The 14,702-nt window shown below is 46.2% G+C and overlaps 1 protein-coding gene across 1 annotated transcript in view; it reads right to left on the reverse strand.

Moving 5' to 3' along the window:
* The window catches only part of LOC112071781 (telomerase-binding protein EST1A-like), a 46,295-nt gene extending 32,841 nt beyond the window's left edge, over positions 1-13,454 (reverse strand). Inside the window, 5 exon segments of the mRNA XM_070439512.1 lie at positions 3,247-3,346; positions 3,474-3,591; positions 4,033-4,225; positions 4,373-7,466; positions 13,281-13,454. Coding sequence (XP_070295613.1) covers positions 3,247-3,346; positions 3,474-3,591; positions 4,033-4,225; positions 4,373-7,466; positions 13,281-13,386 — 3,611 coding nt within the window. The 5' untranslated portion in view covers positions 13,387-13,454.
* Positions 13,455-14,702: the final 1,248 nt, after the last annotated feature.

A 14,702-nucleotide genomic window follows, 5' to 3' on the forward strand; every position in this document is an offset into this window, starting at 1 on the left:
TAATGGAACCAACGACATGGGTCACGTCCAATAAAATATCAAAACTAATGGAACAAACGACTGGTCGCGTTCCATAAATATCAAACCAACTGAACAGAACGACTGCGTCGCGTCCATAAATATCAAAACTAATGGAACAAAACGACTGGGTCGGTTCCATAAATATCAAAAACTAATGAACAACACTGGGTCGGTCCATAAATATCAAACCAACTGAACAACACTGGGTCGCGTCCATAAATATCAAACAACTGAACGAACACTGGTCCGTCCATAAATATCAAACACTGGAACAAACGAATGGGTCGCGTCCATAAATATCAAACAATCGAACAAAACGAGGTCGCGTCCATAAATATCAAACAACTGAACCAAACACTGGGTCGCGTCCATAAATATCAAACTAATGGAACAAACACTGGTCGCGTCCATAAATATAAACTAATGGAACAAACGACTGGGGTCACGTCCATAAATATCAAACTAATGGAACCAACGACTGGGTCGCTCCTAAATATCCAAACTAATGGAACAAACGGACGTGGGCGCGCCATTAAAATATCAAAACTAATGAAAAACGACTGGGTCGCGCATAATTAAACCTGATAAACTGGCAGCGTGTACGACCGGGCGTCCATAACGGTGACCGGGTCGCGTCCACAAAACGACGGTCGCGTCCCATAAAACGACGGGTCGCGTCCATTTAAACGACCGGGTCGCGTCCATAACGACCGGGACATTTCGACGGTAAATGTGTTCTTAATCCATTTCATAGGTAATTACAAAACGTCTGTGTTTATCCCTTCCTAATATGATATTGTTATATATACTATATGTTTATATGGATATTGTTATATATGATATTGTTTTATATTATATTGTTTTATATAATATTGTTTATAAATCTCCCTCCGACCCAGTTGTTCGTTCAGTTGGTTTGATATTTATGGACACGACCCAGTTGTTCGTTCAGTTGGTTTGATATTTATGGACACGACCCAGTTGTTCGTTCAGTTGGTTTGATATTTATGGACACGACACAGTTGTTCGTTCAGTTGGTTTGATATTTATGGACACGACCCAGTTGTTCGTTCTTTATATTCCGTTTCTGCATTTGCTTTTGTTTAACCTGCATAGCGCCACTTGCGTCACGACTGCAACAGTAGGTACGAGATAAATCAATGTTCATCACTCACCACGTTAGGTCATCAGATGCTCCATAAAAWTATGTCACTGCAAAAACAAAGAAATGCTAGCTAGCTATGTTTTTCCTCGTTGGACCTGCGTTTACAATGATTCCAATTTCGGTTTGCATTGTCGACGCTGGCCCTTTCAGTGAATTGGCTAGCAGAGATGCGAACACCCCACATACACACACAGTTTTACGGGGCAGTTTTACGACCTTACAACCACGCCGTAAATACCACAGAGACTCTCCCTGACCATGCAATTGAGAGAGAGCTTCACAGTAAAACAAAGGGATTCTCMCGTCCAATTCTACTACATCGCAGAATTTGAGAATGGAACAATAGTCCTATTTTGGAGAATGTGAAAACGGTCAGTGGAGAAGCCAGCTACGACCCGTCCGTTTTGTCTCATGTTCATGACCTCATACAGCCACATTACCCTAACTCTGTTTATACAGGTGCCTGAGCTATGAGGTTCGCATCTAATTCTTATATAAAATGAATGAGAAAGATGAAACTAAAGATGAAACTATTTACGAAATGATGTAATGTGATGTTAACTTTTAAAATGAGAAAATTGTCTTCCCTGTAAAGTTTAACTACGGCAGTAGCCAAACTCAAGTGAATAGACATTGGTTGAAAATTATGAACCAWCCCCTTTTCTACATTTCTATAAGAGCCCCCATGACCCAATTCACATTGAACTAAGCAAACCCCAGCGTGAGCTGTGTTGGCGAATAGTTGGACATCCACTCTACATAACGAAAAGTCACTCAAGTTCCGAATACCGTGAGGATTTGTCTTCACRTTTTAAAAGGGCTAATTCTAATGTCAACCATACAGGCCAGGAAACATGGGAGCTTGAAATGGTATGAACTCTGAACTATTGATCACTCAAGAAGAAATGAGTCCTAGATGACAGCCTATCAGACAGCAGCTGGAAAGGTAGCAAATCTAGTACGACAAMACTGACCGACGTGGACCAATCTCAGAGATGAACCTCTCCGACCACGTGAACTTCTCACACGACGACCCGGAAGATTCCATAAAGGACGCGGGCGACATCGACTGGGCAAACCAGAGCCTCACATCACCAGCTTCACGTAAATACAATGTATTGCTTTTCCCGAATGAGCGATCGTTAGTGGCATATGTCATTATGTGAGAATAGCTTCCCAGGTCCTATGAAGACCAATGTTCCTTAGTCTTCCTTCCAAAACCTCCTTCTCTTCTCTCTGAATTGACCATGTTTTAACCCAACTGGTTTGTCTTGTTTAGTACACCAGAGACGGCATTTTACTGTATAATGTTATTATGTATTGTATATTCTGTAATTGTTTAATTAGTTAGTAAATAAATAATTGAGCCAACTGGTGTATGGATGATTTATAGTAAAGGGTGGGTTCGTGCAGATAACCAACCATTTACGAAGTTCAGATGAGACTGACGAAGGTAATAATATTAATAATTAATTAATAGAAGACTAATTGATCTGATATTAAAATATCTGATGAGGTATATTCAAAAAATTATAACTTGTAATCTGAATATTTTCCATGGTGCCCCGACTTCCTAGTTAATTACATTTACATGATTAGTTTAATCACGTAATAATAATTACAGAGAATTGTCTTCACCTTTAATGATACTAAAGACACGACAGTGTGGTTGTTGGTTTAGCGTTCTGTAACTGTGTAGCAAGTATAGGCGGCATGTGTAGGTCCATATTGCACCAAGGTGTTACGATTTGTTTTCCAACTCTCCCATTATCTGGTTTTAATGTACATTCTAGAATGCCCTTCTAGCCAATCAGAAATTAGCATTCAACAATGCTGTGGTATAAGCTACATTTACTAGTCAGGAAATAGTCTCCCGGAGAAAAATATATTTCGCAAAAGAGACCTGAGAACAAAAAGCACACCGTTTTCTCCATTGTGGAGAAACGAGCAGGAACACGAGCAGGAACACGAGCAGKAACACACATGAATGGACATGTATGAATGGACAGACAAATATGTGTTTTGTGGTAGCCAATAGCCACGGTTGACGTGCTACGTACCTGCGGGCCTTGCCGTAGTTAGCCGAGTCGCTGGCCTGCTCCCGGTAACGGGCGATGTCCCCCTGACAGATCAAACACCGCTGGGCACTGATCAGAGCATTACCATCACCGAACCAACACATTAAACATGGTTAATTCCACACACACACACACACACACACACACACACACACACACACACACACACACACACACACACACACACACACACACACACACACACCACAAGTTACCGTTTTGCGTTAGTGGTCGTGGTCTGATGGCCATGCCGTCCATGTAATCCTCCAGTTTAAACTGAAACACCATCTGAAGCTTCTGCAGCAGCGCATCAAAGAATACTGCCCCCTGGTAAACAAACAACAGCATGAGAGAAAAAGTTTAGTACCCTGAAGAAATGTAGTCTGCATACAGTCACCAACACTATTCGCATTACAGTGCTGTTCACACAATCAGTGCTTGTGATGGTGTTTGTCTGTCTGTGTTTCAAGTTAAGTTTTATTAGTCGTATGTATGGTTTACACACATGATATACACCGTCCCACGAAATGCTTACTTGCAGGTTCCTTTTTGGATAATGCAACAACAATAATAAATAATGAAAGATAAGAATAGGAACAAAAAGTAAATTTAGAATAGAATAGTAGATTCTCAGTAGAATAGAATAAACATTTCAGCGTAAATACAATAAAGGAAGGCACAATTTATAGTCCAATATTTACATGTGTTTTAGGTAACGGCTGATTGATGCCTGTGTGTGTACATGCTGTGTGTGTTCAGTGTGTGTACCTCGTCCAGCAGTGTCAGCAGCATGGTGGTGATGTGCGGAGCTGAGTCTCCGCTGGGATCTTTGAGGAGCTGTCTGAAGCGCTCTATAACCTGGTAGAACACGTTCTTCCATAGAGCCTGGTCCAGGTTCTGGCTGTCACTGAACTCTATGTCTGTTAGGATCACACGCTCGTACAGGGTCAACAGGTCAGCTCTGGAGGGGGGGGGGGGGGACAAGATAAAGAAAGGAGAATAGTCTGTTTTTAGACAGCAGGTTGCAGCTTTCACCATTCCTCCACCTCCCCCCTCCTCCATTAGCAGGTTAGTGAGCTGTCGCTTCCTCTCCTCCTCTCTATCTTACCTGAGCTGAGCCATGCGGTCCAGTCCATCAGCACTGAGTCTGTCTCGAGACAACAGGTTAGTGAGCTGTAACTCCTGACTGTCTGCAGCTCTCAGCAGTCTCCCCAGCTCTCCTCTGGCATGTTGCCCAGCCTCCTCAGGGGTTACACCTGCTCCGGATCCACCCCCTGCTGCAGCCTCGGGTCCATCCGGGTACCCCTGGCCCYTGTACCCCCCGTAGAACTGACCCGGGTGGTACATGTCGTTAGAGGGGGGGATCAGGTAAGGGCCGGCGGGCATAGTGTGGTAAGGGTAGGGGTAGCGTGTGTTGGGGTTCGGGTTGGCGTTGTAAGGGTAAGGGTTGTCAGAGTTCTGGTACTTGTAGAAGGCCTGGGCCATGGCTGCAGCCTGCTGCTGGAGGTGGAAGTGCTCCCCCTGGCGGACCGGGGGACTCCCTGCAGCCTCGTCATCTGTATCCAGGAAGTGCAGCGCTCCGTAACCAACGCCTGTCTGCAGGTACATGGGCTGCTGCTGCTGGAGCGATGCATGCTGGGAGAGCCCGAGGGCGGGTTTCTGGTCGGGGTTGTTCGGGTCCCAGAGACGCCTTGTTCCTCCGCCACGCCCTCCTCCTCTCCCTAGCCCCGCCTCTCTTCCGCCACGGATCCCACCAAACAGTAGCCTCGGCCCGGGCTCCCCCGGCGAATTGGAGAGGTTGGTGTGGGCGGGGAGGATGAGGATGCCCCTCCCCCTGCTGCGAGTCCCAGTGCCCTGTCTGCGTCGCCCCTGGGGGTCCTCGCCGGGGCCTGAGGTAGCCTGGGAGGAGCCTGACTGTCTGTCACTGTGAGATATTCTCAGGAGACCTGCTCTCCCTCCTCCTCCTCTGTGCCTCCCTCCTGTCCCTCTGCTCTCCTCCCCCCTCTTCCTCCTCTCCGGGCTCCAGTCCTCCTCTCCTCCGTCTCTCCTCYTCCTCCTCTCATCCATCCAGTCTCCCACCTTGCTCTCTTCCAGTGAGTCAGTAGAGGAGTCTCTAGTGCTTCTTCTCCTGTTCTGGAGCTGACCTCCTCCTCCCTCCCCTCTCTCTCGCTCCCTGCGCCCCAACCGGTCTCGTCGGGCCCTGTCTTCCCCCAACCCCACTCCCTGTCCCAGTCCAGGTCCGTCCAGACTGGTGCCACTGCTGGCAGAGCTGGTGCTGTAGGTGCGGTTCCTGGGTCTTCTGATGTCTGACTTGGAGTAACGCTTAAAGGATGATGATGGGTGGTGGTGGTTGTTGTTAGGACTAGTGTTGACTCTGCTCCTCTCGTTCCCCTCCGCTGGCCTCTCTCTGTTTCTCTCCATCTCTCCATCCCTCTCTCTGTTCCTCTCGTTCCCCTCCACTGGCCTCTCTCTGTTCCTCTCCATCTCTCCATCCCTCTCTCTGCTCCTCTCGTTCCCCTCCGCTGGCCTCTCTCTGTTCCTCTCCATCTCTCCATCCCTCTCTCTGTTTCTCTCCATCTCTCCATCCCTCTCTCTGTCTCTGTCTCGGGGTCTGTTGTTCCCTCTCTGCTTGTCCCTCTCCATCTCCCTATCCCTCGGTTCCTCTCTTTCCTTCTCTCTATCCCTCTGTTTTTCTCTTCCTTTTGTTGGCTGTGTATCTGCAGGACGGTTTGCTTCCCCCTCTGACTCTCTCTTATTTGTCTCTTTCATCACTCGCGCACCCCTCCCCCCTCCTCCTTCCCCTCTTCCTCTTCTCCTGGAGTCCTGATTGCCCCCCTTCTCCCCTCCTCCTCCTCTGTTCCTGCGGTTTCCCCTCTCTCTCTTCTCCTCCTCTGTCTTCTCACCTCCATTTGCTCCTCCTCCCTCAACTCCTCTGCTCCTCCTGCCCTCACCGCTAGCCTTCTTCCTCCTGTCTACTTCCTGACCTTCTCCTTTCTCTCCTCCTCCTCGTCTCTCATCCTCCTCCTCTCTCCCGGCTGGGACAGTCACACGGAGTTTCTCCATGTTCCCAGTCAGGTTCTCTGATACAGGGTCTGAGACTGCCGCTGCTGCTTTGCCTGTCTCTCTCCTCCCCTTCTCCTCCCCTCCCCCTCTCTCTCCTCCAGTCTCTTTTTGTGGGGCTGGCTCTCTCCTGACTACAGCCTCCTCTCTAACAGAACCAGACCCAGGACCAGGAGTTTGGGCAGGTTTCTTAGTCTCTCTTCCCACTTCCTTCCCCTGGGTGCTGGTCGTGCTCCTTCGGGCCCCTGGCTGATAGATCTCCCGGTCCGGTTTACGAGTCTTCCTGGTGGGCTTGGCAGAGCCAGGGGAACCCCCTGCTGGCTCCGGGAGGTCTGGGTCTCTCCCACTGTGGTCGTTCTCTCTCCCTCCATCCCTCTGGTCCTTCTCTCTCCCTCCATCCCTCTGGTCCTTCTCTCTCCCTCCATCTCTCTGGTCCTTCTCTCTCCCTCCATCTCTCTGGTCCTTCTCTCTCCCTCCATCCCTCTGGTCCTCTCTCCCTCCATCCCCTGGCTTCTCCTCTCTCCCTCCATCCCTCTGGTCCTTCTCTCTCCCTCCATCCCTCTGGTCCTTCTCTCTCCCCCCATCCCTCTGGTCCTTCTCTCTCCCTCCATCCCTCTGGTACTTCTCTCTCCCTCCATCCCTCTGTCTGGAGCTCTGTGGTCCGCTGCCTGAGCCCGATGACCCCCCTGCACTGTTACTGTTGCTGCTACTGTTGTCGACTCTGGTGGTGTGGTGGTCACCTCTTTGAGTCCTCTGTTGTGCAGATGCTCGAGAGCCTTCGCGGTTAAAAGTAAAACCTCCCCCACCATGACTACCCCCTCCTCCATATTTATCTCCTCCTTCTTTCTCCATCCCTCCATCTGCACATCCAGGTTCAGTTGAAACCATCTCAGTGGTGGCCATCTTGTGTCCTTCTTCCTCCTTCTGCGGTGGTGGTGACATCACCAGCTCCTCCTCAGGGTCAGAGGTCATGGTTACAGGGTGACGAGGGGAGGTCACCACTTCGCCTTCCTTGCTGTCATGGCGACGGTTGCCGTGGATGGCCTCGGACGTGTAGCATTGCAGATCGGGGTGTTTTGATGCGTCGTTGCCGTGGTTACTCTGCTGCTGGCATTCGCCACGCCACTCCTCTCCTAGCTCCTCTGTGACAGGGAGAGAGGGAAGGGGGGGATAGAAAAGGGAGAGATATAGTTGGGGAAAGAGAGGGAGAGGAATGAGGAGAAAGGGAGAGAAATATTAGCAGTGATGACAAGGTGTGTGTGTTATGAACTTGAAAGTGTTCCAAGAAGCTGTAGAGAGGACGTTCAGACAACAGACAGACTGCTTGTCCTGTCCTACACACAGTAACACTGCAGAGTTAACACACAGACACAGGTCCACCTGCACAGAGCACATCACATCCTATCTCACTTCTTATGTGTGATTCATCTCCCAGTCGGCTAATGAACTAAACTGACTCATCAGGCTCTTCAACTAACCCTCAGCAGGAGACAGTTTAAGAAGGTGTGTGAGAGAGAGAGAAAGAGAGAAAGAGAGAGAGAGAGACAGAGAGAAAAAGAGAGAGCGCGAGAGAGATAGAAAACAACAAATGTGCGGTTAAAATTGGCAAAAAACACATTTCTTTCCACAGGGCTGTGGGGTGAGACAGGGATGCATCTTAAGCCCCACCCTCTTCAACATATATATCGACGAATTAATGAGGGCACTAGAAYAATCTGCAGCACCCGGCCTCACCTTACTAGAATCTCTAGTCAAATGTCTACAGATGATCTGTCCCCAACCAAGAAGGGCCTACAGCAGCGCCTAGATCTTCTGCACAGATTCTGTCAGACCTGGGCCCTGACAGTAAATCTCAGTAAGACAAAAATAATGGTGTTCCAAAAAAGATCCAGTTGCCAGGACCACAAATACAAATTCCATCTCGACACCGTTGCCCTAGAGCACACAAACAACTACACATACCTCGGCCTAAACATCAGCACCACAGGTAACTTCAACAAAGCTGTGAACGAGCTGAGAGAAAAGGCAAGAAGGGCCTTCTATGCCATCAAAAGGAACATCAAATTCGACATACCAATTAGGGATGGACGATATATAGGTGAGCATATCGGAATCGGCCAATATTAGCTGAAAATGCCWACATCGGCATTGGTCCRATGTCTAGTTTAACGGCGGTGTGCAAAACTGATGTCAAAGCTGACCTGCATACCTATATAACGTAGGTAGATGACGTAATGACGCCAGGTAAAATACAGCGCTACACAGAACAAAAGCATGAAAAATACTTAGCGCACACTTACAACAACTAAACAAGTTCCAGTCCAGCAGTCATTTGAAAGTTTCAGCGAGACAACTCAAAGGCGAAATCCATTAACGCCAAGATAATGGAATTGATCGCCCTTGACAATCWACYGTYYTCTGTCGTGGATGAAGTTGGTTTTCACCGACTGGTCGAGCCCCRGTACACACTATTTTTCAAACGTTGCCCTACCGGAGTTACACAGTATTGTTGAAACACACATCATTGAGCTACTTGCTATGGGCGTCGCTACTATTAGCTTCATAACTGACATTTGGACCAGCGATGTCAGCCCCATGAGCATGCTGAGTCTGACAGCACAGTGGGTCGACGAGGATTTGGTACTGAGGAAAGCCGTATTGCATGCTCAAGAATGTGCTGGTTCTCATACCGCTGCTGCCATTTCAATGGCATTTGAGAACATGTTTGAAACATGAACACACTCCTAGCGCCATTCAACCAACTGACTGGAGAAATAAGCTCATGAACAGCGTCTGCAGCAGACGTGATGCCCTCTGTCATGGCATTGAAACGCCTGCTCAACAAAACTGCAGACACAGACTGTGGGGTTAAAACTTACAAAAGCATTCGAGGCTGTGAACAAGCGATTCGGTGGCATTCTCTGGCATTCTCTCTGAGCCTCTTTACTGTGTCGCCACCATGCTCGATGCTAGGTACAAGGACCACTACTTCGATGCAGACAAGAAACAGGGTTTACGTGAAATGTTACAGACACAGCTGGACAAGATGGAAACAGACACAGTGACAGTGCGCACCGAGGAAGAAAGGCCACGGACAGACAGAGCTGAAACTTCACTGCTTGACATGTATGATGAAATCCTGGTTGAGAATGAAACGACTGAACAAATCAACTACGAAAGAGTACAGCAAGTAAGTGAAAGAAATAGGTTTTGATTATGTTTAACTGGTAATGGGGACATACGTAAATGCCAACAAAATAACTTTTTGGTCAGTGTGTGTGTGTGTGTGGTGTATGTATGTGTGGTGTGTCGATGTATGTGTGGTGTGTGTGTGTGTGTGTATGTGTGGTGTATGTGTGGTGTGTGTGTGGTGTGTCTGTGTGGTGTGTATCCTTTATTTAACTAGGCAAGTCAGTAAGAACAAATTCTTATTTACAATGACGGCCTACCACCGGCCAAACTCGGATGACGCTGGGCAAAATGTGCGCCGCTCTATGGGACGGCCGGGTGTGATACAGCCTGGATTCGAACCAGGGACTGTAGTGACSCCTCTTGCACTGAGATGCGGTGCCTTARACCGCTGCGTACATGTGTGTGTGTGTGTTAACTACTTAACTGTACTAGAATGCTTAAAAGGCCACTAACATTTTAAATATCGGKTATCGGTCAAAAAAATCATATTTCAACAACAAAAAACGGACATGGCACACACTCACAACTGCCCCAGGGCCTGGATATAAGTTGTAGCTATGGTGTGCAAAGCTGTTATCAAGGCAAAGGGTGGCTACTTTGAAGAATCTCAAATCTAAAATCGATTTAGATTTTTTGGTTACTACATGATTACATATGTGTAATTTCATAGTTTTGACGTCTTCGCTATTATTCTACCATGTAGAAAATTGTAAAAAATAAAGAAAATAAAAAAACTTGAATGTGTAGGTGTGTCCAAACTTTTGACTGGTACTGTGTGTGTGAAATGAGTTTTGATTTAGTATGGAGCATTATCAGGCACCTGTAGCGGGTCAGGGGGAAAAATACAAGTAATCTATGCACTTAAATAGCGAATGGAGGACTCTTTTCCCGTTGTTCATTTTCATATCAGCCAGCTAGGCTATACTCCTGTTATAAAGCCAAACAATGTTCTTAATATTGGGAAAGTTGAGAAATAAATATAGTATGCCTTGCCTACAGAAAGCTGCTGGGATCACATTTGCATTGATGTCAGAGTGATTAGAGGGACAATAGAGTGCTGAGTACCGGGCAGTTAGCAAGTTTGGTAGACTGCTAATGACCATCAGCAGCATCAGAGCTTGAAGAAGCCTAGTTACCGTGACTATGTGGAATTTGACTACGGTCATTAGTCGTGACTACCAACGTGGCGGTAATACAGTCAGAGTAACAAGCCCTAGGCGCAGCTCCAATGTATCAAATGTACAAATGTAACAACCGAAGACTCATCAGGGTCTGCATCCCCGCTTGCCATCACCTCTAATTTTTATTTTAAAAACTGACGGCGGAATAGATGCACAGGAAGAGTGGATGGAGAGAAGCAGGTGAGTGATGGCTGGAAGGGGATGTGGCTGGCTGGAAGGGGATGTGGCTGGCTGGAAGGGGATGTGGCTGGCTGGAAGGGGATGTGGCTGGCTGATCACAGCTGCCACACTTGAGATGTGCATGAAAGTGAAGTGGACGTTACAGCACATACAAGAAACTAGTTGCTGTTGCTTTTTTTTTTTTTTACTACATTTATAAACCAAACTGACTTTATAAACATTTTATAATAGGCGTGAGCTTTTTAGATCGGTAGGGACCAAATGTTATATATATATCATATGAAACGGTACTATGGAGCCGTGGCTGTGCATGACTCCAAAACCATCATTAAGTTTGCCGACGACACGACGTTGGTAGGTCTGATCACCGACGACGATGAGACAACCTACAGGGAGGTCAGAGACCTGGCAGTGTGTTGCCAAGACAACAACCTGTCCCTCAACGTCAGCAAGACAAAGCATCTGATAGTGGACTACAGGAAACGGAGGGCCAAGCGAGCCCCTATCCACATCGATGGGGCTGTAGTGGAGCAGGTCAAGAGCTTCAAGTTTCTTGGTGTCCACATCGCTAAGGAATTATCATGGTCCACACAMACCAACACAGTTGTAAAGAGGACGCAACAATGTCTTTACCCCTCAGGAGGCGGAAAAGGTTTGGCATGGGCCATCAGATCATCAAAAAGTTCTACAGCTGCACTAGTGAGATCATCTTGACTGGCTGCAAAGACTCCAGCCACCCAAGGCATATACTGTTTTCTCTGCTACCGCACAGCAAGCAGTATCAACGCACCAAGGCTGGAACCAACAGGAYCCTAAACAGCTTATACCCTAAGCCATAAGACTGCTAAATAGGTAGTTAAATAGTTAACCAATAGCTATCTGGACAATGGACTGCTAATGGTTCGAATCCCATCCTCATCGTCCGCACAAAAAATCTTTCCAATTTGTAAGTCGCTCTGGATAAGAGCGTCTGCTAAATGACTTAAATGTAAATGTAATGGACTATCTGCATTGACCATTTACACACTAACTATTTTGACTCATCACATACGCTGCTGTTACTGTCTATTATATATCCTGTTGCCTTGTCACTTTATCCATACCTTATGTACATATCTACCTCAATTCCCTCATACCCCTGCACATCAACTCGGTACTGGTACCCCGTGTATATAGCCAAGTTATCGTTACCCATTCTGTATTTATTCCATGTGTTATTATTTTTCTAATACTTTTCTTTTTTTCTCTCTCTGCATTGTTGGGAAGGGCAGTAAGTAAACATTTTGCTTAGTCTACACCTGTTGTTTATGAAGCATGTGACAAATAAAATGTGATTGATTGATATGGTATTCTAAAATGTTGGAATCATCTTCTGTTCAAGATGGCGCAGGAGTGGATGCTGGCGTCTTATTGGCTCTTAACCAACCGTGCTATTTTGTTTGTTTTTCACATTGTTTGGAACTTATTTTGTACATAATGTTGCTGCTACCGTCTCTTATGACCGAAAAGAGCTTCTGGACATGAGAAGAGCGATTACTCACCTCGAACTGGACAAAGAATTTCTCTTTAATGAGTCGGACAGGAAGGATATACTCCAAACAACCGTACAGGCCCTCATCCCCATCATTCTCCAAGTCTAGGTCCAAGAGGCTTCTAAACAGCTTCTATCCTCAAGACATAAGACTCCCGAACGTCTAATCAAATGGCTACCCAGACTACCCCCCCCCCCCATTCTACGCTGCTGCTACTCTGTTATTATCTATGCATAGTCACTTTAATAACTCTACCTACATGTACATATTACCTCGACTAACCGGTGCCCCCGCACATTGACTCTGTACCGATATCCCCTGTACATAGCCCCGCTATTGTTATTTACTGCTGCTCTTTAATTATTTGTTATTCTTATCTCTTATTTTTTTTGTTGGTATTTTCTTAAAACTGCATTGTTGGTTAAGGGCTTGTAAGTAAGCATTTCACTGTTGCCACAAGAAAAAGGCAACCAAGTGAAGCACAAACACCATTTTAAATACAACCTATGTTGATTTATTTTCCTTTATGTTCTTCAACTATTTGCACTGTGTTACAACATCGTACATAGCCATAATATAACATTCGAAATGTCTCTATTCTTTTGAAACTTTTGTTTTGTCAGTGTAATGTTTATTTTTCATTTAAATGTTGTTTATTATCTATTTCACTTGCGTTGGCAATGTAAACATGTTTCCTATACTTATGTAAGCATGGGGGGCGTTTGAAAACAAACGACCACATGATGAGCCTAGCTACCGTTAGCTAGCAAGTTAGCGTTAGCCACTTAGTTTCGTGGCACTTTATACTTTGGGTAGCTCATTTTGCGTTCTCTTTCTTAGTGTATTGAGCACTTTCTGCGATCGTTCTCACCTCTGTGAACATCGCCGTGGTTGACGAAACTCGACGCTTCAACTCGAAGCTCCGCAGCAGAAATCCGTACTCTGTCTAGTTCACTGAGGTCTAATTCGTCCGCCATTTTCGTCTCTATCCAACAACACAAACACACGGCGCCTCGGAGGGACAAAACAAAACGCGCCCGCAGAGAAACGCGTTTAGATAAACAACTGTTTGTCATTCTGGGTACTGTAGCCAAGCTTGAACATTAGGCTATACTTAGCCGAAAGGCCGGCAGATGGCGATATTGATCTGGTATTGATGGCTCCAAAAGCATTGTATGCAGTCGGCTGTTGTAACAAAGACAGTACAGTATGAAGATACGCTAAAACTGCTTATCCAATCCCCGATCACCCTTGTAGGCCATGTGATGAAGAGTGATGAAGAAAGTTTAGAGCACATTTATTGAACTGCTAGCTACATAACTAAAGAAACATGGGACCTGACGAGAAGTATTGATTTCGATGTATAAATTCCAAGACAGTCTTTCACTGTGTTTACACACATGGATGACAATGCTAAAGATCTATGGTGGACAATAATATGCATTGTGAACAATAAGATTGGTCACTGTGACAAATAAAATTTGATTTTGATGTTAAGTAGTCTAACAATGAAGCCATGTAATGATGTGAAAATAGACTTGTATTTATATGAATGAAATATGTGACCTGACGAGATGTATTGATTTCGATGTATAAATCCCAAGACTGTCTTTCACTATGTTTTTTATACTCACATGGATGACAATAGTAAAGATCTATGTTGGACAATAATATGCATTGTGAACAATAAGATTTGGAAGACAAGCTGTATGATGACTATAAAACACTTTTTGTCCCCTATGACATTATTTTTAACCAACTCAGACCAGAATAAAAACAAGGACAAAGCTGGACTCCAAAAAACAAGTTGACCTACAAAACCTACCATGGACACTATTAAATATGTAAACTACACAGGGAAAYCCAGCCGTGAGCTGCCTAGTGACGCGAGCCTACCAGATGGGATAAATGCCTTTTATGCTCACTTCGAGGCAAGCAACACTGAATCATGCATGAGAGCACCGGCTGTTCCGGACGACTGTGTGATCACGCTCTCTGTAGCCGACGTGAGCAAGACCTTTAAACAGGTCAACATTCACAAGGATGTGGGGCCAGACTGATTACCAGGACGTGTCCTCAGAGCATGCGAGGGCCCATTTGGCATGGGTCCTCAGATCCTCAAAAGGTTCTACAGCTGCACCATTGAGAGCATTCTGACGGGTTGCATCACTGCCTGGTATGGCAACTGCTCGGCCTCCGACCGCAAGGCACTACAGCGGGTAGTGCGTACGGCCCAGTACATCACTGGGGCCAAGCTTCCTGCCATCCAGGACCTCTATACCAGGCGGTGTCA

This window comes from Salvelinus sp. IW2-2015, unplaced genomic scaffold (genome assembly GCF_002910315.2).
Source record: "Salvelinus sp. IW2-2015 unplaced genomic scaffold, ASM291031v2 Un_scaffold1717, whole genome shotgun sequence".
In the NCBI taxonomy this organism is placed as follows: domain Eukaryota; kingdom Metazoa; phylum Chordata; class Actinopteri; order Salmoniformes; family Salmonidae; genus Salvelinus; species Salvelinus sp. IW2-2015.